The sequence below is a fragment of the Oenanthe melanoleuca genome, chromosome 1, assembly GCF_029582105.1.
Source record: "Oenanthe melanoleuca isolate GR-GAL-2019-014 chromosome 1, OMel1.0, whole genome shotgun sequence".
Taxonomy (NCBI): domain Eukaryota; kingdom Metazoa; phylum Chordata; class Aves; order Passeriformes; family Muscicapidae; genus Oenanthe; species Oenanthe melanoleuca.
Genome location: NC_079333.1, coordinates 48603663 through 48627059, shown reverse-complemented (window position 1 = coordinate 48627059; position 23397 = coordinate 48603663). Strand labels below are relative to the sequence as shown.

Here is a 23397-nt window from a genome sequence, read left to right as displayed (position 1 = left end):
CATATAGTTTTGACAAGTATTTAATTCATTTCATATCCAGTCAATTTCAATATTCAGTCAAGATTTTACTGTTTGTTCCCATTGAATATGAGAAAATCATAAATATGTGAATAGGGTAAGGAAAAAGCAATCCAGAGCCTCGCTGGTGTATTGAGTTCTCTTCTGCTGAGGGGTTACTTATAGTATTGACAGAAAGAAATCATCATGTGACATTAGCTCCATGTCAGAACACTGCAGTAACTCCTCTGTGCAGTTTTTTACCCCAGTGATAAATAATTTGAAGCAGCTTCTCTCTCAGCTTAAGTAGGATAGGTTGCAAATAATGAAGCCTTCAAGATTATATATTTGGTAAATATAAGTCTTGTGAAAAAAACTAAAATATTCTCTTCTCTCCTACTTCAATTTTTATAAGATGTTTTATTTATGAATATAATAACTACTAACAATAGCTCTTAATTTTTTTAACAAAAAAGTTAGTGATTTATTTTTCTCACTTCAACAATTTGCTCCTTAATATCAACAAATAAACTGACCTGGGAAGATGAACCTAATTTCAATTGTGAAAGGAGACCAAACCTACGAGGTAAGACCACACATCTGTACTTATCTGAGCAGAGGACAGTGATCTAGGCCTATAATGGGATTACAAATCTCTAATTCTAAACATGCATAAATATTAGTGGTTTCACTTTATTAGAAATGCTGTCTTGATCTGTTCTGGCTTTACAATTGATTATTTTCAGAGTAAAGTCAGCAGATGAATATACTTAGCCATCTCATCAATTGTCTGGTGCTTCCAGCAAGAATTATTTGGTCCTTTCTTTAGCTAAATAAATATAGAACATAAATGTGTATGACTATTGGTAGTCCCTATACCTTCTCAGAACCTTCAGATTTCCCCTCAAGTAGGCTTACAGAGATTAATATTAAAGGCTGAATATTTAATATAGCAAGCCCTGTGACACTAATCTACTTGAACAATAAAAATGAGGCATAGTAAATGAGATCTCAGAAATGCTGGATATGTTTCTTCATTAAAAAAAAAAAAAACTTTTTAATTAAACCATCCAATTTAATGTTTTTATGTGGCACTTTAGTTTCTAAGGTAAAGTGAGCTAGAGACAGCTGACAAAGAAATTATAACTGCAATTCCTTGGTGAAAATGTTAATGACAGCAAAATATTGTTTAATTAGATGATTGCAGCATCTGGATTAACACTCTTTAAGAGCGATGTTCCTGTGCTTGTCTGCTTCTTCACACTTTACAGACATTTTGTCATCTCTAGGTCATTAGGAAAGAATTTTTAATGATTTTTCTAGAAGTAAGTAGTTCGAGTTACATCTAATTAGATGACAATAATAAGCCCAACACATGCAGTAGCTAAATATATACATAATTAACCAGTGAGGGCTTGTACATCACAGAGTAAAAAAGTGGAAAATGCTAAACAGGCAAAAAAAATGGTGAGGGAGAAGAAGTTCATCTGAATTTATTACCTAATTGAGGATGTCACTTTTTTTCCATAAACCTTTAAAAATAATCCCTTTCCACTACAAGAAATTACTCACAAAAATTATGGATGCAATTATTCTTCATTTCTTTTAAAAGCAGTGGCATGTAGGATTTAAAAGAATTAAAATTCCAATAAATACAAATGCAAGCACACATTCAATATACTGCAATTTGAAATCAAACAGCAGAAATTAGTTAAATACTGAGATATAGATTTGAAATCTAGACCTCTAGCTAAAACAGTGAGCACTGCAATGATATTAAAAAACAGCTTCTTGTTCCCACTCCTCTTGATACCTTTTGCTGTAGGGGGATTACTTTTAAGCACTCTTTTTAATAATCTTAAAAATTACTTGTTTTCTATATCACCCAGAGGGTTCAGTTGACAAATATGCTGGTCCCATGCAGAGAGGACAATTGGCATAATCACAGCAAAAACAAAAGAATTCCTCAGAGTGAAGCAGGTAGAGGGAGGAGGGGGGAGGTGGCCAGGAAGGCTTATGTCTACACAGCCAGGACAAAAACCAGGGGCATGCAGAGTATAACACTGAGGCTGATTGATAAGTAGCAGAGTGCAGTGTTTACCTTTGGGAGGAAAGCCCAGAGCTGTAAACATGATGAAATATGCTCGAGCCAGAAAAGAGGGCAAGAAAGAGGTGAAGAGCTTGGAAACAGAAGAGGGAGGTGAGAAAATAGCTGACTAGAGGGCCAGAGAAACAGGTTGAAACAAGGCTTTAGAGAATTTTGGAGATGGAGAGAGATTTTGAGCTGAAATTGCAATGAGACTTTAGGCCAACACAAGTACCAGCAATCACACATAGGATGGGATAGGGAATGATCTAGAAAGATCTTTGAGAGCTGAAGTAGAAAATTAAGTGATGAGCACAGACCACAGCAGAAACAATTAAACTAAATGTGAAGCATGGTAATGTTTCTAGGGGGTAATAGGATGATGTAAGAATTAAAGAAAACATTATACATTGATGAATTTTTTTTCAAGAGGATACTTCAAATATTAAGGACATACAGAACAGCCAGGGGCCATGCTTCTCAGGACAGACATACCAGCAAACCAGGCAGAGATTTAAGAAGAGATTCATTTCTTTATCCATATTCAGTGGTCCTGCTGTACAGAGACCAACCAGTCTGTGCAATTAACAGTTTAATAAACAGGCAAAGGACTTCTTATGGGAAGGGACCCAGCTGCACGATGCCACAATGAGAGAAATGAGCTGGTGACAGAACCCTCACATCTGAGCATCACTCTTCCAAGGCTACTGCTTCTTGTGTAATTTCAGAGGAGGATCACAAGAAAAAATGAGTGCTTTCTTACTCTTTTGTAGAGGGCTAGAGACTAATTAAGCACCATTGTAAGAAAAAAAAAAAAAAAAGAAGCTATGAAGAATGGGCAAAAGATGTACTTAAACCACTTTGTTACTGGACCTCTATTTGGATGAGCAGAAAAAACAGCAAAGCGACCTTATCACCTACTTACCAGCAGATAATCCACAATTCTTAAGTGTCAAACCTTCATGTTCCTGACTAAACTACAGCTCAGATTTGCTGAATAAGCCAGTAGGAGCTTAATAGCACCATGAATTTAAGAAAGAAAGAAAAAAAAAAAAAAAAAAAAAAAAAAAGAGGATGGATACATTTCTCAGTAGCTGAAAACAATAATACCATTAGAGAATAGAGATGCTGCTTAAATAAACAGTTATAGTCTAAAACTAGGTCATTGCTGCTACACTAACAATTACTGGCAAAGAAGTTGTAACTTATAAGGAAACATTTCTTATGGAATCTCATTACAAAACAGTATAATTAGGACTGTAATTGGAAATTGGATTTCCAAGAAGAAAGAAAATACATTTTTACTTAGGAAAGGAGGTCACAAGTATATTCTGTACTCTATTTTTGTGTACAAAATAGAAAATCCAGTGTTTTCTTCTGTCCTGAGTGTTCTTCTGTTCTGAGGGTATACACTGCATATAAGATTTTGTGTCTGTTTAATATAGGTGCACTTGGGCAGTTATCAAAACCAGGGCAACAAGTTAGTAGATGTTCTTTGCTTCCAGTACTGTATTTCTTTTAGAGTTATTATTAGAAGCACTAATTTTGTTAGTGCTTCTTTTCGTTGTAAGGGAAATAATTTTGAAAACCACCTTTCAAAGAGACTTAGAGAAATACAGGCACAGGTGTAAAAGCAGTGGTGTCACTCAGAGCTGCCTCAAAGCTCTCAGCCCTGCAGCTTCCCAGATCTCAGACCCTGGTGGTACAAAACCATGCAATGGTGGAGCCAGGATCAGCTTGGGGATGTGAGAACTTCTAGATTTTCTAAGATATATTTCTTTTTCCAAGCTTTCTCCCCTATGACTGGACTTCGAGATCATGTGCGCTCTGTTGTAGGTGGGTTTCTGGCTTGCCAGGAACTTTATGAGGAGATTCTTTGCAAATACCCCCAAGCTGAGCTTCCTAGATGATGTGCAGACTTCATTAAAACTACAAAACCTAGATGATCTTCCAAAAATAACTTGAGGGGATTTTTTGCTTCTGTTAAAAAGTTGCAAAACTTTGGGTTTTGTTCCAAACTGGAATAAAGAGCTTATTGTCATGTGTAGAATTGCCTGTTGGGTTTCAGTCAGCTTTCATTCTCTGATGTTATTTTCAGAAAAGGTATTGTGTTTATCATTGGCAAGTTCAGCTACCAACGATAAATTTTATTCTAATTTTTTAAAAAATCACTAACTGCTAATAAAATTTATGAGATGGTTGACAATGCTGTGAAATGAGCAAGGCATCCTATGCAATTAACCCATGAGATTACATGAACAAATGAGATTTACCTGTAAGAGATTGATACCAATAAACCTGCTAGAAATTAAATGCCTTGAGCCAGAGAGAGACATTCCTAGGGATAGTGACCAAGCAGTTTTTTTCAAGTAGGACAGAAATTCATGAACACACACCAAAAATAACAAATAGTCAGTAATCTTTGAACCTTGGCCATAGCAGGTTGGAATGATAATATGAAGCCATCCTGTTATAAGGCAGATGACTGACATTAAATGTGTGAGAGAGATTAAGAGAAATTAAGAGAATTCTGTCTCACGCAATCACCCCAACTGTTTGGCTATAAAACCTGCCCAGCAGTACTCAAACAACAGGTAAAAAAATATTTTTCTTGAAACCTCTGAGATACTCTGAAATAATCTGTTCAGGCTGAAGCTTGTAAACTTATGGATATTTTAGTGTAAGTGTTGCTGCAATTTCTAAATTACTTCAGACATAATGCTGTCTTCCAGGTTTCTATGCATTGGTGAGGTACTTAAAAATAATGACTTTGGAGTTGTAAACTGATTAAAAATAAATTTAAAAAAAATAGCTTATCTCTTGTCTACTCTCATTCAAAGAGCTTAAATTCACTGCTTACAGAAGAAGCGAATACATAAAAAGGAAATTACCAGCCAAGGACACTTCTGTTGATAACTGGAGAAGGACTGAGGGGAGCTAGGCTAACTTCCCAGCTCTCCAGTAACTCCTCCAAGTTCAGGTGGGGCAGGCAGGGAGCCAGCAAGGGTCTGCCTGCACTTCCTCCTCACCAGAGGGGCAGCGGACGTGTGAGAGGCACGGAGCAGCTGGAGCCAGGCCAGTGTCCAGGAGCAGGATAGCAGAACTCTGGCACTGCACCAGAGGCAATAAACGCTCAGCAGGGCTCCTTCCTCCAGCACAGATCCGCGGGACCGCAGCTGAAGTGCTTGGGAACCGAGCTGCTGAGCCTGCACTGGGCTCCACCACATGGATGAGCCCAGCTCGCCACTACTTTCAGGGATTCTGCTTTTTGCTCCACTGCACAAGGTAAACGTGCCCTCAGACTTCCAACTGCTCAGTGGTAACACTTCTGTATCACACTGGGATAAGCTGATGACACATTTATTAACATCCCTAAGACTGGATGTGTGGAAGGTGACTACCATCTAAGGGGCCAAAGCCTGAGGGTTCAAAGCAAGTGAGTTTGACAGCTCCTGAATTCTGCCACTGCCCTACTGGGAAGAAGGCAGTGACTGTCCCCAGACTGGTCAGCATAACGAGTGCTACCTTTGGGTTTCACACTTACATGTGTCTTATGTCTGGCCTGAGGATAACCTCGAGCATAAAAGTCAGGACCAAGTTAAGATGAGAGTTGTAACACTAGAGTACAAAGTGATGCCTGGTGGAATTTAATTTGGGTTATTTGGGTTTCAAATTAAAGCTCACTGAAGTGAAATGTCTCTATGAGGCTCTCCACAGGCAGGTTCATAAGCAGCATGTGTGCTATAGGCAGGAATCATAATAGTAGACAACCTCCTGGAAATCTCTGTATCTGGTGTAGAAAACTGCTGCTTTTTACATTTAAAATTAACACTGGAGTTAACACATAGAAAAGGGAGAGGTGAAAGGAATAGTATCTTCCTGAATGTTTAATTAATGACAATTGCCAAAAGAGCTCTTCTTTTGCCAGCAGCAAATGGATGTCTACGGCAGTTATTTCTCATTTTAAATACCTAATCTGATATTATATTTCATCTCAAAGAATTATATGAGAAAAGATGCTGTAATCTAATCATACCACAATCCAGGTGACATCTGTACTAGGCAGAATACTGTTGTTATTCTGCTGTCTAGTTGCTGTTGCTGAGAATGATGAAGTAGTGAAATTACATTTTCCCATTATTATTTCCAGACACTCTCTGGCAATGGTTTGTTGACTCTAATAAAGCTTCAGACAAAGCTGTCAGCAGAGGAAATGGCAGAAGGGGAGCAAGGAACAGCCTTCACAGAAATACATGAATCTAAAGTCTCTGTGATAGGTTGTGCATTTTCTGATAAAATTTAATGTGTGTGTGCTTCAGAATATATCACAAAGCTGCAGCTGAACTCTAGAGGGGTAAATGTATTTTATCGAGCCACCTTGCTTAAGACCTTGACAAACATAAACATATTAGCAGGGATTAAAGAGCCAGAAGCCTTACCTGCTATAGTATTGAGGAACATCAAGTACTCAAAGTTGGATATCTCCCGTCTCTGCCAGCGCTGAGTCATGTTGGAGGATTTATAAAGTTGTCGGGGTGTGGCCAGAGAGATTCTCCTAGGAAATACATTTAAAGAATGTTTTTTTAAAGAGTCTCATTAAGTGTTAAGATGTAGGGCAACATTTTTAGTGTGATTAATTTCAGATTCTTTCAGAGGCTTTTTTATTTCATTTAATGAAGACAAGAAGAAACAATTATCCTTATTTGAGAAATGGCCTAAAATTAGGAGCTGTATTTTATTTTATCACTATTACAGCAATGCAATAAATCAGAAAAATATATTTTGTTGTTTATTTTATTCTGAATCTGGTTAAAAGACTGGGATTAAAAGAAACTGGAGACATCCTGGTGCCAGGCTTGTCCAGAAGGAATAAAAGAGGAATACCATTTCCCTGTTTCAGAAAGATATATTGAGATAAATTCATTAATGTGAGTGAGTGATAGATTAAAGTGACATACACTTCCATCACACAGGTTCACTGTATTTATTACTCAATTTGTGCACCTCTTCTATGGTCAACTACCCATGATTCTTTCTTATATCCCAGCAAGCTTGAAGATTTCTATTTATAGTCTTGTTTCTGAAAGAAAAATTTTATTTAGTTATCTGTTCACATGTCCATCTGCCTGTCTCTTCATAATGACTTCCAAATTGCATCTCATTCAAATTTGGAAGAGGAGCAGAAGCTGCTATGATACTAATTTCCACACATTTTTTGAAACTCACATGACTGGATAAGGAAGAAAGAATCAAACTACATGCCAAGGAAGAGAAAAGCAGAAAACCTCAACTCTTCTAGATTCAATTTGACATTACAATAACCAAATACCACGCACGAAATCTTAAATTAACCATTGTATTTACTGTCCCTGATGGGTAAAACATAGGCAGCTAGAGGCAGTCTAGACTAATGCATTAAAGAAAAAAATCTGCAACAGGCAGAAGCAGTCTGATTGTTCAAAACTCATTTCTAGAAAAAGTAGCTCTTGCCTGAAAAAAAAAGACAAAGAAATTTTTAAAAGGAGAATAATTTCATCTCCTCAGATACCTATTTTAAAAGAAATTTAGATCTTAAAATTTAGAAATTTAGAAATGTGTTAAAATAGAGAAATGTTTATACCCCTTAAAAAGAACAACAATAAAAAAGACAATTCCTAATGCATAGTCTTAATTCAGTGAATTTAAAGAATGTATGTATTAGTATTTACATAGCTTATCAAGACTAAAGAGGGACACCCAATGCTTCAGCTTTCAGTTGCAGCCTGGGCACAGTGTGTATTATTTATGGACTCTAGAAGGTGAATATCTTCTTAAAACTTAGCCATATACAAGGTGTCAAACTAGGCAGTGTTTATAAAAATGTGAACCATCTACTTCTAAAGATACATGTACACACCCCTAGAGATGCACTAAACTCTTTTTCCAGTGAAAGGGTGAGTATTGGCATGTGGCTGGAGTGTACACTTATTACAATTATTTGTCTAAATTGCCAGTGTGTAAGTTGTCAATGACTGCCATATTTCAGCTTACAAACTGGCCAAACAAAACCCAAGTATGCCCATGTGTGCCCATACATGACCATGCAAGTGTATTTACCCAAATAACAAGTCTTGCCAGCTTGGCTAGCCTGATTTTATAGTAGACTATAGGATACCAAAGGTAAATGCACTTTACTGGTACACAGGAGACAATATAAAATATTTTAAAGTTGTTTCTATAATGCTTATGAAACAATTTATCTAAAGAAATATCCAAATGTAATCATACTTAATACTGCATTTTATGGAATAGCAAGTATTTTTACAGTAGAACTCTCAAAGACATATCGTTTCCAGTACATTTTGACTAATGCTACATAGAAATTAATAAACACAGAAAATAACCATACTAAAGAGATCATTAAATTTACAAAGCATTTTTGTCGCAGACTTTCTGTTCCCCCTTTGACAAAATAATATTTATCAGTACAGCTTAGTAGCTTCTTATAGACTTTATTCACAAGCTCCTAGGGAATCTCAAAAATCTATAAACTGTCAAGTGCTGGACTTTGCATTTGAATCACTGATTTGAGTGAACTCTACAGAAAATCAAAATATACTAAAAACATCCTTATTTACTCCATATCTATGGTGTTTGAAAGATTCACATTTTTTTTCAGCAAAGACTGGAAGAAATTATGCACAATAAATTGGTTCCACACCTGCTTGTTTCAGCTAACACAGGAAGACCCACTGTTTTCTGTTTTGCTAAAACCACCCAACTTTGATCAAACCATTTCTTTCTTCAATATGCCATCACCAATATGAAGATGCACAAATGAATGTGCTTCCTTTGCCTCTAGAGAACCACGAAATATCTGCTCAAAATGGGAACTGCAGAAGACTCTGATGTACAACAGAATGATCAATTTTTTTCAATTTTTATAAATTTAAATGTATTTAGAAAATTATTCATTCTATTTTGGTGAAGGAAGAGATGTTATATATCCCACATGTGGAATGTGGCACACCCCTATCACAACCACTTTTAATTTAGTTAGCTAAAATGCAATCTCTTACAAAGAATATTTAAGTATTTTACACCTGCATGATGTTATGTGTTGTGTTACTCCTATTCAGAGAAATAAGAAAAAAAAAGACTTGGGAAAGTAATTTCCCAGGGAAAGGCAAAAAAACTCATCAACATTCACTTTTAATCAAAGTTCTAGAGAGGGTTTTACACTTCGATGGCATCAAATCTTAGTTTTTCTACCTCTCTCCCTTCACAAAACCCAACCTCTGCAACCAGCTTTATTGAGATCTGGAAATCCATCATCAGGCTGCTGATGTGGTAGAGCTGAGCTGATGTTGATTATAGTTACATTTTTTTTCAGAAAAAGAAATAATTTTAATTGCTTGGTTTATTAACTGAAGTAATTGTTTTCTCTACTGCATTCATAGCCCACAGAATTTCAGTGGGAGGTGTCAGTATGTTTAGTGGTGAAGATACCATTATCTTTTGCCAATTCTTTGATCTCTATATACTGCAAAACCATCAGGCAGCTCACAGTTGGTTTCTGAGCTCTGATGTTGCCCTCAATAAAAAGACATCAGTAAATTACACCTGAGGTGTTAGAACCATAAAAAGTAGCCTGAAAATGCCATGCTAAAACATGGATATTACTCTACCTATGTAGAGTCATATGGAGCTGCAGAAGTTAAAAGACACAGCATTGTCTGCCCAGTTGTGTCATTTGCCAAGGTCACAAGGAAAGTACAGTCAATGCAACATGTTTCAGGAAAATGCATTTATCAAAGACAGACTAATTTGATTACCAAATCTTCAACATGTGACTGATTTTAAGGTTGCAATTACTCCTTTGTAGCATTAAACACAGGCTTGAACTCTCTGTTGAATCAAAGCATTGACAGGCTGCTTGGAAAGGCAGCAAAGAGACAAACTGAAAACTTGCTCTGAACAGCAGGTCTGTAAAGTCTTAGGAAGTTGCAATGGTTTACTTGCTTCTAATCCTTTGAGCCATTAGATCATAAATATTTCTATTTACTTCTATTTCCTTGCACCTTTGTTAATTACAGGATTTCACCATGGAAACAGAAATACACTTAAAAGCCATGTACTGCATTAAAGGTAATTTACTTCTTTGGAATGTTTCCATCATGAATGCAAGACTTTATAATACTGTAATTAACTCTAGGTGATGTTTATCAGAGTAGTATCAGAGAGGAAATACTACTTGCATAAATAGAACTAAAGAATTTAAGCAAAACAACCAGAAAGGCATGGTCTTGTTAAAATATTTTAAGCTACAACTTAATCTGGAAAATTGTGATGATTAAAAAAAGGATAATTCTTTCTCAGTATAGCAGCTATTTTGGTTACTCAGTATAATTTCTCCTTATTTTAGTCATACAAATAAATATAATTTTAAAAATTAGCATTCCAGAACCAACATATTCATAGGAATGAAAACTATATTCTAACATCAATAAAAGATTGACTACAAAGCAGTTATAGAGCCAGATTTCCCCTTGTTACTCCACTGCAATCCTACTGAAGACAATAAGGGTTTGTAGACAGGGGAAAAAAGAAAAAAACATGATTACGAGTATTGTGCATAAATCATACCATGATTACACAAAAAAAAAGAAAGAAAAATAACCTCACTACCATATGCCAGATACATTCTGAAGGCTAGCAAGCCCATTTTTGATTCAAATTGAACTTTAATCAAAAAGGTATGGAAATAACTGCATATTATATTGAAGCTGAAACTTTTCTAAATAATTATGCATCAACAAACTTTTTCAGACAATTATTCACTGAATAATGTACAAAGGATATGAATTTCAAAAGTAAAAAATGTCACTGTAAATATGAAATTCTGATTGAGAAATTTGCATTTTGTTTGTGCTAGAACGTGTGGCCATTTCTATTTCAGAAAAGAATACTGTTACTTTCCATTTAGAGACAGCATTTCCTCTAAGATTAGTATATGGAAGAACAATGCAAATATTAACAAGATGTGCCTTCCAAATAAATGCCCCAACTTTGCCTTGATCTCAATGAAAACTTGAAAAAAAAAGAAATTTGGCAGTTTGCTTAAAGACTTCAGCAGATTCAGGAGATCAAGCCTTAGGTATCATGAGACTCTTGGGCTCATGACAGGGAATGATGTTCATCCAGGAATGAAATAGTTCTCCAATTCTACAAATGCTTTGGCACTTCAGAGTATTTCCACATTTTGCACTGGGATAAAACAATGACAAGTGAAGTTTTTGTTTGTAGGAAATTACTTAGGGAAAGAGAAAGACTCATCGCAGACACAACACTCATGATTGACTTTTTTGCCAAATCAAGCAAAATGGGGGTCTGAGCCCAAAGCACCATATTTTGTTAATATCAATTATTTTGCTGTTTCCTCACTCCCTTATATTTATTTATTTTTGTCTCATTTTGACCAGAAGTTAATCCTGAACTGAAAAACAAACAAAACGTGTCCCTCCTCCAACATTGTGAAGAACACATGAAAATCATCTCAGCTATCACTGAAATAGGAATTCTTTTCTAATATAGGACCTGACAATTTCCAGCCTTATTTCTGGCCATGGGCTGATTTGATGTTGATGAGGAAATAAAAAACTGTAGTTGTCCATAGTATGTGAAAATCTCTAAAACTCAACCTTAGTTGCTCTTTCAAAAATATATATGCTCCTCAATTTTGGAAAGAAAAGAGGAAGAATGCATTATACTAATGAATGGAAGAAATTTGGAAATTGCAAAATAGCCACTACAGTGATAAGAAATGAAGTAAAATCCCACACATTCATATAGATAATTTACATTCTGCAAACACAAAAACTAGTCAAGTTCAGTTTCACATCCTGCATAACAATCACAGAAAGGATGAACACTTGATTATACATTTAAAAAACTTGACTGGAAACCAGACTTTGAAGAGATAAGGTGTTTTCACTGGAAGGTGCTTATTTCCTGTAATTGGAAAGGAAAAAAATCTAATTATCTAATTTACAATATTTTTACTTCTATTCCATATACTAACAGGCCATATAGTAAGTAAAGGGTAATGCTTCCCAACCTAACCTTATAAAAAAGAAAATCTAGAGTTTCTTGACAGGAATAATGTTCTAGTACTGATATTAAAAATAATCTGTTTAATATAATAAACAGAAAATACAGAAACTATGTTGATTAAATTACCTGGCTTGTGGCAAACCATAGCTGGTTCCTACTCCAACACGTGGTAAGCTGTACACAACTTTTTTCACTGTTGCTTGGTCAGGAAAATTAAACATAACAGAAGCTATATGAAGAAAGGAAAATATGTATCAGTAAAACATTTGCAGAAGTCTGTTTCTTCACTTGCCTTTATTTTTTAAATGCTCAGGTTTTTGTTTGGGGAGAGAAGTCAGTTCCACATTTATCCTCCTGGGGATCCAAGGTACAACAGAAATTCCTGACATTCTTCACAACTATGTACAATTAGCTGGTTAACATTTCAGCATTACATCTCCCATTTTGCAGAAGACCTCTGTGTTGTTTACTTCAGAAGAACACCACCTTACTATTAGCCCATAAAATCTCTTATCAGGCTGAGAAGCTCTTCATTAGTTGGCATGGCATTTGAACTTCTAACCAGTGCCTTAAAACACCCAGGAAGAAATAAATTGTTTAATTCCCTTTCCAGCTGAAATCAAAACTTGCTTCAGAGCTCCTGATGCTTATAAACCTTATCAGCCCCTGAACTGTGATTCAGAGTAGCACATACAGAAAACTGAGTGGCTCCATTTATTGCTTGGAACTTTAATTCATTTAATAATTAGAAAAGGAAATATCCTTTTATATGTTTCACTAAAATATTTACAGCCAATTGAGGAGAAGGCTGAGACAATAGAAGAAGCAAATTTCCTATCTAACATTTGAAGAATTTCCCAATTGCAATGATCTGGTTCTGTAAATAAATCTCTCTGCTGCACAGGAAGCAGTGAGATTGATTTATGTGATTGATTTTAATAAAATTTGCACTGAATGCATACAAGAGTAAGCATTATAGAACAGACATAAGCACTTTATCAAAGCAAGCACGGAGCTTTAATATTAAGATTAATAAATAAAACACAAAATAACCACTAGCACAATTTTATACAAAAAATACAAACTGTGACCTACTTCTGTTTGCCATGAACACTTCCAAAGCTGTGTTCTGGAGAAGATAACGTCTTGAAAAAACAGCGCGAATCTCGCTGAACATCCATTTCCCATGAAGGCCTTCAGTATAGGCAAGGACCTTTAAAGAAAGTCAAAGTTATTAGCAGGAATTTTTCAATAAAATATTGTGTAAGAACAGAGGAAATTATACCAATCAATTAAGTTAATCATGTCTCTTTAACACTTAAAAATAGTGACTTAAAATGAACTTGAATGTTTTTAAGAAATGCAAAGAAAGAAGTACCTGCTGTTAGAAGGATATCAGTAATTACTGTAACCTGATTCTCCCAAGATCTATTTCTCATGTGTCACATCAAATAACTTTCCTCAAAAACACCAAATACCCAAACTATACAAACAAGTACAGGGGAACAGACACACTTGCAATTATGTTTAGCTGTATCTTCTTCCAACAGTGTGCATGACAGAGTTGTCAGTTATCTATCAGATACTAGAGGTACTTCTGAGGCTGCCTTGTGCAAAGTACAACCAAAATAATATAACTTGCTATCCACATCTACTTCAGGGTTATAAATTACAAGTCCTCCCATCCCACTAATAAGTAGAAAAATTAGCAAAACCAGTATGTCACCGTAATAATTTTTCTGAAGTTAGATACATCAAATATCCCAAACCATTTTAATGACAGAATTGTAATTTTGCATTTTAAAATTAATGTGAATATATTTTAAAATAAAATAGTTTAAAATTAGCACTGTTCTTTCTGTTTTAAATTTTCTCAAGTGAGTGTATGAATATAAGACTAGATATTATTATTTTTCTTTTCTTCAGGTGTTCTGGATATTCAAGAAATAGACAAAAAAGACACAATTTAATTAGATGTCATTTTTATTAACTTGTCTCATCTGTATCATGCACTGTGGAACAATCCTTTTCATCAGCTGGCAGGCTCCCTTCAGCCCTGCATCACTGCTCAGGCGAGCTCTGCCATGGTACCCCTAGGAGGAGTCAGTTGTTTGGGATGGGAACCTCACCACACCCATCTGCATTCCCCAGGCTCTGCAGACTGTGCCTTTTCCTGGGCTGCAGCCACTGAGAGAACTGCAGCCTCAGTGAAGCAAAGAAATAGAGTGAATACCTTCCCTAAAGGGAATGCAAAAAGAATCTTTCAGACTAAAGAGACTGAATTTCTCTGTTCTCCATTAGGTACACAAAAACTGTCATACACCAGCTTGCAGTGCTTTACTCACTCATCTGAGGTCTTTACTTTCCATAATCATGACCTCTCCCAGCTTCTGAACAGGAAAATGTTAGGGAGACCATATGCTACTGCTGTCAGTGAACCTTCATGCTCGAGGAAATGGAAATTGTGTTTCTTCAATCTTTTCGCTGGTACAGCTTCAAGTTAGTAACACATCTCCATGTATGAAAAAGCTAATTTAAGTTTGTGCACTTGGTGAACAACCTTCTTCTCATAACCACGATGAGTACATTTTAGAGAGGATGGTAATAACAGCAACAACACACAAGTGCTTCAGTACACGGAAAAGCACCCAACATTAGTTCTGTCCTCAGCAGAAACCAGTCAGAGGAACCCAGCACTCTCCCTGTACTGTCTACAAGAGAGTAAGTTACAGACACAACTCTCAGACCAGCATTGTGGCTGATCACACTGTTCCACTCACCTCAGCTTTCCACACTAGTTAAACACAGCTTGGAAGAAGGGAAGGATTCTTTGGAGGTCACCCAGACACGTGCAAGAGACAATGTGCTTCCTTCATTCAGCCACAGGTCACCTGTGGAATGCTCCCTCATACGCTAAATTCTTGCAGTGGTTAAAAATCTGCACCTTATTTTTACTTTGAAAGATCTTGTGACACTTTTGTCTGTGAGCTTTCTAGTATCAGGTAACTTTTCCTTGTGTTGGTAATTACAGACTTGTGGAAGATCAGATCCACTTACTGCTTAGCCTTCTCTTTGATAAGCTAAATAAACCAAATTTTCCTTGATTTTCTTTCATTGAGATCAGATGCTAGGATACCGCTGGTATCATGTATGTGAAATTCAGGTGGATAAGAACAATGACTGCGAAGATTTAAGCACTCTCCCTCTTTGAATGTATTCTGCTGCTATCTGATACACAGTTTTTGTAAATACATAGGTTTTCAAATTAAAGAGAAGAAAGTCTGAGGAAACCACTCACATTTAAAATGCTGAAACATGAGGACAGTCTCTTGGAGGGAGGAGTTTGAAATGTGTATAGCTGTAACCAGGTCTACAGCAGCCAGCAAATTTGCCAAAGAATTAGCTCCTTGACAAAGCATCATGCTTCAGGAAACCACTTTTTGTAACAAAAATGTTTCTAGTTATTTTTTTGTAAAGAGAAATGTTTACTATTAAATATTTTTTATATATTAACATATTAGAGAATTCACAATAATACATTTATGACTTATTGATATATACCACAGCTTAGTTATTATAGATAAACACTAAAAAGCACATTGCATACCAATCATACACTCCTTGCCTTTTACTTCCTCCTATTTTTTTATTAAGTATAAAGGAATTGCAACTACACAGAGGTACATTCAAACCACTAAGAAATGAATGACATATGATAGCACTCCAGTAAAAAAGTAGAATGGAATAGGAAATCAGAGGAAAGAAAGGAGTCTATAATTCAATTAATGTCCTCAATTACACTCGTCTTAACTGTCTATTAGTCCTACAAATATCAGATTATCTTGCCATTATCAAATTATCTGAATTATTTTAGTATTTCTGTTTTCCTGTCCAAGATATACTACCCATTTTTGCCATCCTCCATAACATTCATCTTACACCATTTTCATGTGATGCATTAAACCTCCTATTATTAGATATCTACAAATTACAGCAGTTATTACTGATATTGCAGCAGGATACTTTCTTATTGCTGTTATAACCAAATCAAATTTTATTATTCTGAATTTGAACCCTTTAAAGGCTCATACACTTTTTTTTCCCTTTCCAAGATGACTTTTAGCATTTCACTTTCTCATAGGACATGAATGAAATCCTGGCTATTTTGCATATTTTTCAGACTGTATGTATTGTATCTTTCATTATTCATAAAACCATGGAAATAACCTCTTCACTAATAGACTCAAATTACATTACTAAGTTTTCTGAAGGCAAATTTTCCATGAGTTCCAACACTTTGTTGTTTATACTTAAGAGTCAGTACTTATTATTTTGATAATTTTATGAGTTTTTCTCCCAAAAACATTTGTGAAGACTTCCTGCCTAGGCATGTTTTAATAGTTGAAGAATCATGACTAAGCTCAGAATTCTAGATACATCTCAGATATCTGTTTTTATTAAAATAAAAGCAACCAGCCAATATCTACATTTGAACTAAGCACACTTTTCCATTTCAGTATCAGCTGCAGCTGTTTGGTTTAAAACTAATTTCTCCTTGTAAACCCTTTTCACTTAGGAACACTTGTATGTTTTAAAGATACCAATTTGCTAGAATTCATTGCAGCAAGATGAAGCTCTCACCTAGTAAGGGAATGAGAAGTCTCTAAAACTCAAGAGAAAACATGGAGGACTTCACAAAAACAGATCACAATGTTTGGTTATTTCATCAGAGTGCCACCTACAGCCAGCCACAGCAGTGTTGTTCTGCACCTGGCCCAGGTACAAAATAGGCATTTAGGAAATAGCTTGGCATCACTGTATGCTTTTAGAGGTTAGAAATGCATGGAATTGATTACTGAAAATCATTCTGTCCTGTCAGGGATTTGGATTTCCCTTTTTCCAGAGCTGTCTAGCATCACAATTTACTGCAAGGAAAATGTGAAATTCTAAATGCAGGTCCTCATGGGTTAAGAAAAATGTCTCCTATGAACACATAGCAAACTTTCTTCTCCAGAACAATCTAACAACACAGAGTTCACTATAAGTACATGGCAGACAGTGTGATTGCTTCATGTATTCTAAATACAGATTGGGATGACAGACATTGATGGCATGGAATCCCACTCCTAGGGTTTATGAAATACTATATTGAGCAATCATTTTATAACTGCAAAATGTTTGATGAAGTACTGAGTATGATCAACTTTTAGATTTAGCAGGAAAACTAAGTATACATTGCAAGAAGGGATATATCATCTCAAGATAGACAAGGGTAAAAAGAAGTTATAACTATTAAGAAAATTCAAAATCAGGTAAGTTCAAGTAATGAAACATTGTATTTTGCTTTTCTAAAATGGGAAACAGAGAATGTAAATAGACAAAAAGGACAATTCAAATGAATTTAATGTCCTAGTGTTTCATTGACTTCTTACTACTTTTTTATACACTTAGGTGACTTTAAGAACACCTTGGCCTCAATTCCCATAATCCTACTAAATACTTCTAAAATCTCACCAAAACACTGTTCTCATTTTTTCTTTGCACATTTTGGTCTGGTAAAATGTTCTCACTTTCCCTCTACACTGAGGTTTCTTTTCCCCTTCTTTATAACATGGTTCTGTGTAAAATGTTTCTTTCTTTGTAACCTTAAAAGCTTTCCTCCAAGTAGCTCTTGTAATGTTATGCTGTGCAGGATGAGCTGAGTATTATGTGCCATTATAATTTCTCAATTCACATCAGTTTTAAAATTCTTTTTTAGGACTTTTTTTTCATAAAAAAATAAATATTGGCACTCCTGTTTCATTTTTCTCCTCCTCTTCAGGGATCTAAAAAATGCAGATATTATTTTTGTGGTTTTGGACTTTATTTCCTTGCCAAACATTCTCAGCTTAAACTTCTACTTCCAATGTTTTTTTAAGCTTTCAAGAGGCCCCTTGTCTTGAAACATGAGGGTCTGTTCATCCAAACTTTTTCTAAATTCCATTTCTCTGGTCAGCATACCCACTTGGTTATCCATGAAAACAATGCCCACTCAGCTTAAAGCAACAGATGCTCTTATTCCCACATTCATTTGCAGTCATCTAAAAAATTATTTGAAGTTAGTCCATTTGAAGGCCATTTTCCTCTTGTCATAAGCAAAATAGTTTCACATGTTATGATTTTGTGTTTTAGGCAAGGAATGGAAAGGATATTGGGATTTTTTGAGTAGTTGCAGCAAAGTAATTAGAGCAAAAAACCAAACCCTACTCTGGTATCTTATGTATTCTAAATGCACCATTTCTATTTGTTAGAAACACAAGTGCATAATTTTAAATATCAAGATAAGTGCAAATAAAATTCTGAATAATAATTATTTTGTCATTAATCTTGATCTCTATGCCTTTGCACAGCTTTCTTTCTATGCAACATAAAAACAGATTGTCAATTTAGGCAACTCCTGAAATGCCAGCAATAGACTGACATTCTTGGGAAGAACAGCATCAGGAGGAGGTAGAAGACTTAGACATTATCACCTTAGAAAAGGCAGGCAGAGGCCTTTTTCAGCTCTACTTTCAAACATATTCAGAAATTATTATTTTAAGCAGAGGTTCCACTGATTTAAGAATTTTAAAACCACGAATGAAGCTGATGGTGCTGGCTGGGGAAACAGCACGTGTGGAGAAGAAGAAGGAGAATATATTCTAGTGCCACATGAAGCCATGCTAAAGCACAGCCCAACTCAAAACACAGAGGTTGAAGAAACAAAAAATGGGGCAAAATCACACAATTAGTTCTGGTAGGCACAGGATTGAAGCAGATTGTGTCAGTTACCTCACAAGGTTTAAAATTATTTTTGTTGACTTTGGCAACAATGGGATGTCAGACTCAAATCTAGTGAGAAATGTTAACAGAACTACGTTTCCGTTCTCACTCTACATTTCATGCTCAAAGATCAATCCAAACATGGGAGTGGTGATCTCAGACTCAAATTGCTCTGAGCAATTCTGCCCCAGCAGTGAAATGCAATCAAATTAATTCAATTAGAACCGCACAAATTACAGTTTAGTGGGCATGCCAAAAAAGACATAAAATTGATATGATCTGAGCAAAACCAGACTTCTTTTTTTTTTTTTTTTTTTTTTAAGGGATAAAAATGGAGAGCAGCTTATTCTCTCAAATTGTCAATTACCTCAGTAAGGTAATTGAAAGAAAGGACTTTTAATATTTGCAAATTCAGGGAGAACACAGTGTTAAGAAATGCTCGTAAGTTGAAACCAAAGCAGGATTGTTATTCAATAAATAGTTTTTTGACAAAAAAATGCAGCTTTATTAAACTTGGATTATTGGTGGATTTCACAGACTTTGTGAGAGTTTTATCTGAGAAAAGTTGCAGCAGAAGCAAAAAACCATAGAAATAGTTTGAGGAATAAAGAATGTATGGTATCCCTAAATAAGTGATGTGTTCTTTCCCAAGAATAAAGCCATCATAAAATTCTCTGGGTGTTTAGTTTCACTGTTTTGGTTTTTTTTCCCCAGAACTTGCAAATATTTATTCAAAAGTGCAATGCAATAAAAATGTGCATAAATACTCAAATGTACCATATCAAAAATTAGTAACATTGTAATAACTGAAGGCATTATAACTGGCCTTAGGAAAAGTGTAAATATTTGGTTTTGCTAAACATCACCCGTTTCCTACCAAATGAAAATAGAAAGACAGTTGTATGCCCCTCATTTTATAGATGTGAACTTAATGTCATGCATGAGACATGTGGAAGCATCTTGTATTTTAATAGTTTCACATCCTGATTTATTCAGTGCAGAATGCACATGATTTAAGGTCTATGAAAGTCAATAGAATACAATTTTTTTCTACTACCAGGATTAATTTTTTTATGTTCCTAACATCTCTTCCTATATAAGATTGACCAAAAGTCAGTAATATTTTGTTTTGAACTTCAAATACAAAAGCTGCTCCATTAATACAAATATTTAGGAATATAATCATGGCAATCCTGAAATTTTAGCAATAGACTTAGAATTAATTTTTATACGCAAAAAAATAAATATATTAGTTTATTCAGTGATATATATTGTGCATCTAACAACATCCTCACCATCCGCAAAATTTCTGCAATACAGTTTGTAACAGTCAAGCAAAATCCTCAAGAAATTCAAAATTCTACAGCTCAAAGAATCACAGAATCAGTCAGGTTGGAAGGGACCACAGTGGGTTGCCTGGTCCCACCTCTCTGCTCAAGCAGAGCACTCAGCTGTGCCAGAAAGGGTTGGGTGTGGAGCACCAGTGACTCCTGGAAATCCGTTTTCTTGGAGTGTGAATTTAGAGTAGTTTCAGGGCTACTCTATGTTATGTCAGCTTCTAAGGTCCCCAAGCACAATTACATAGCCTGTGAATAATGGTGAACATACATCAAAGTATCTTCATCTTCATAATATATTGCAATGCCCACTGATTGTTTATTCATCCACTTAAAAAGTGCTTCAGATGAGTTTGTTCTGCACTGCTGGAGAAGACAAGAAATTATAGCACTGGGAAAAAATCTAATCCAGGGTTCCAAAAGCAACCAAAATTCTGCTGAACTTTTCAGTATTATATACAGAATGTTATCTAATATCACTAAGTCTGTGCAAGGAAAGAATAGCAAAGTTTCTTCTGAGAATTTTAACTTAGGGTGTTTTCAAACCGCCTGCTGCTACTCAATAATAATTTAATTAGTTTACACTTTATATTTATTTTGCTTTAATACTACAGGAAAAGTATTTTTATATACTTGTTCTAGAGAACATATTTTATCAGATACCATTACTAACCACTGGCAAATAACTCCACACAAAATATAAAAACTAGAAATATTGACACATATCAAATGTAAGCTGTGTATATAAACTCCATAAATTACTTTTGTATTTCTTTCAATGAATGGAGTCAGATTTACACTTCTATATCATATCTGCATTCTGTATATCCTGTGCCTCCTTTCCCATACCTATCATCAACTTTTTAAACTTCAACAATTTAAATGTCGAATTTATATATAATTAAAATATTTGGGGAGGTCTAATCCTACTCAAAATTCTTCATGAAAATTAGGAAGAATATTAGGAATATCTACTCAGTTGGGTACTAAAAGTGTATTCTGGGGAATGCATTTAGTCTTCCAATGTCTGCACAAAGCAGATTTGATATACAGTTCCCTCCTCTTTGGATTTCTAGCCAACTGGAATGCAAACCTGCATGCCATAAATTTGGGCATACTCACCAGCTTTCCTGTGGTGAACTCCAGGTTCCCAGTATGAAATTACTGCAACACCTGTCAGCATGTAGAGGTACTTTATGTGAATGTGCCTCAGTTTTTATCCACTACAAGCTGCTCCAACACAGAAGGTATTTAAATTTTATGGACTTTTGGGTACTATGGGACTGTGAAAAAGTGTGCCAATCCCAGTCAAAAAGGGTTCTCTCACATAGCCTCAATTATTGCTTCTTAACTTTTATTTAGTTAAAAATAATAAAATGGGATTCAACTCTTGCTTTAGAGAGATATTAGATATTTCCATTTTTATAGTTAATTACTTTAGAAGATAATAAACCCTATCAACTTGTATACCTGCATAGACAGATTAAGATTACTGCCTGTACTGTGATTGGTTCTATTTCTACTGCCATTAAGTCTGGAATTAATGTATATCACATTTCTTATAAAGAATACAAGCACCCTATGTAACAATCTATCTCTAATAGACTCAATTTCCCAAGATGCATCTTTTCCTTGTAACTGAGTATCCCAAATGCCACTGCTTGAAGTAGAAGCTGACTTCTGAGACCGTCCAGAAAACGATCTCAGCATCTCACAAATTTGCTTCACTTTTGCTGAAAGCCAAGTAAGTCAGATATTAAGAGAAAAGGAAAAAAAAAAATAGAGTGTGGGGGAGGGTAAATTCAAAGCCAGGAAAATTAGTCATGCAAAAAAGCGTCTTAGCTCTCGAACATGAAATGCTGTCTGATGTAAATTAATATATTGGAAAATACACAGTGATCCTCAGTTTTACCATGTTATTATGAAGTTCTTTTTTTTTTAGAGTTTTCTATATGTATATGAATTTCTAAGAGAAAAAGGAAATGGTACAGAAGGATTGTAACAGTTTAATTAAATGAAGCAAACATTTTAATTCAACAGTTCAGAAGTTTACGGTCACCTTCTAATCCCCTCACTGTGCAAAGTCTGAAAATTGTTATTCTATTCTAATTCTATTTTATATGTTTTTCAATTTTATATGTTATTCTATTCTAATTGTTATTCTGTTATATGATTATTTTTTGCCTGTTATGCATGAAACAAACTGTGCAAGCACAACAAAAAAACCCAGAAGTGGACACATAGCTAGCTATAGAAGGACCCTCATTTTCTCAGAGAATCTACAGTAAAATATTTTCTCTTCCTTATTTACATTAAAGGGAATTAATGATCAAACCAAGCTAAAATAAGTCCCCACTCAACTTGGTAGTATAATGATGAGTTACTCTTAGAGAGCAGTCTTAGAGAGCAGTCTTAGAGAGAAAATCCAACACATGCCATTTGACTGTTGCAAAATAATCCCCACTCTGCTTTGACTTCTTTCTATGAACTGTAATACAAGGTCCAATAGACAGCCTCAGATGCATCTCAGGTCCAGTACATGCTTTTCAAACTTAATCAAGGGAATATAGAAATGTATATAAAAAGATGAAAGTGTCTTTGCCTTTATACATACTGAAGGGAAAAAAAAAAAAAAAAAAAAAAACCTAGGGGGAAAAAAGTGAGCTCTTTCATAGGGGAAGGTTAAGTCTGATGCTAATGCTTATTTAAAATGGTGACAGTCTGAAGTAGTGAAGCCTTGCCGGGCTGCTTTAATTTCTCCCTGGAATAGCTCTCTCCCAACCTTCGGCAGCACATCAAAGTCTCTGGAGCTCAATTAAAATTGGATTATATTGAAATGCTCTATCTATGGAACTGTGTGCTCACTAACACTTTTCTTTCAGTAATACTCCAGATGACAGTTGCCCATCCCAATTTAAACAGTTGTCATAGAGACCATGAACTAAAGCAGCAGTAACTAACAATACAAAGGAAAGGTAAGTGGTAGGATTTCTATGAATGAAGGGCTTGGTTTGCAGCCGCAGTGCTCACACTGCAAACAGCTAAATGTAGAAAACACAAAAAGCTGTAATACTCTCCTCACTC

The 23397-nt window shown here is 35.3% G+C and overlaps 1 protein-coding gene across 3 annotated transcripts in view; it reads right to left on the bottom strand.

The window, feature by feature from the left end:
* NBEA (neurobeachin) overlaps positions 1 to 23397 on the bottom strand; it is a 444651-nt gene that overhangs the window by 81200 nt on the left and 340054 nt on the right. For all 3 annotated transcript variants that reach the window (XM_056503564.1, XM_056503573.1, XM_056503580.1), the window contains 3 exons: positions 13271 to 13388; positions 12302 to 12404; positions 6523 to 6638 (listed from right to left, as the gene is read on the bottom strand). In XM_056503564.1, coding sequence (XP_056359539.1) covers positions 6523 to 6638; positions 12302 to 12404; positions 13271 to 13388 — 337 coding nt within the window. The remainder of the gene's footprint in view (positions 1 to 6522; positions 6639 to 12301; positions 12405 to 13270; positions 13389 to 23397) is intronic.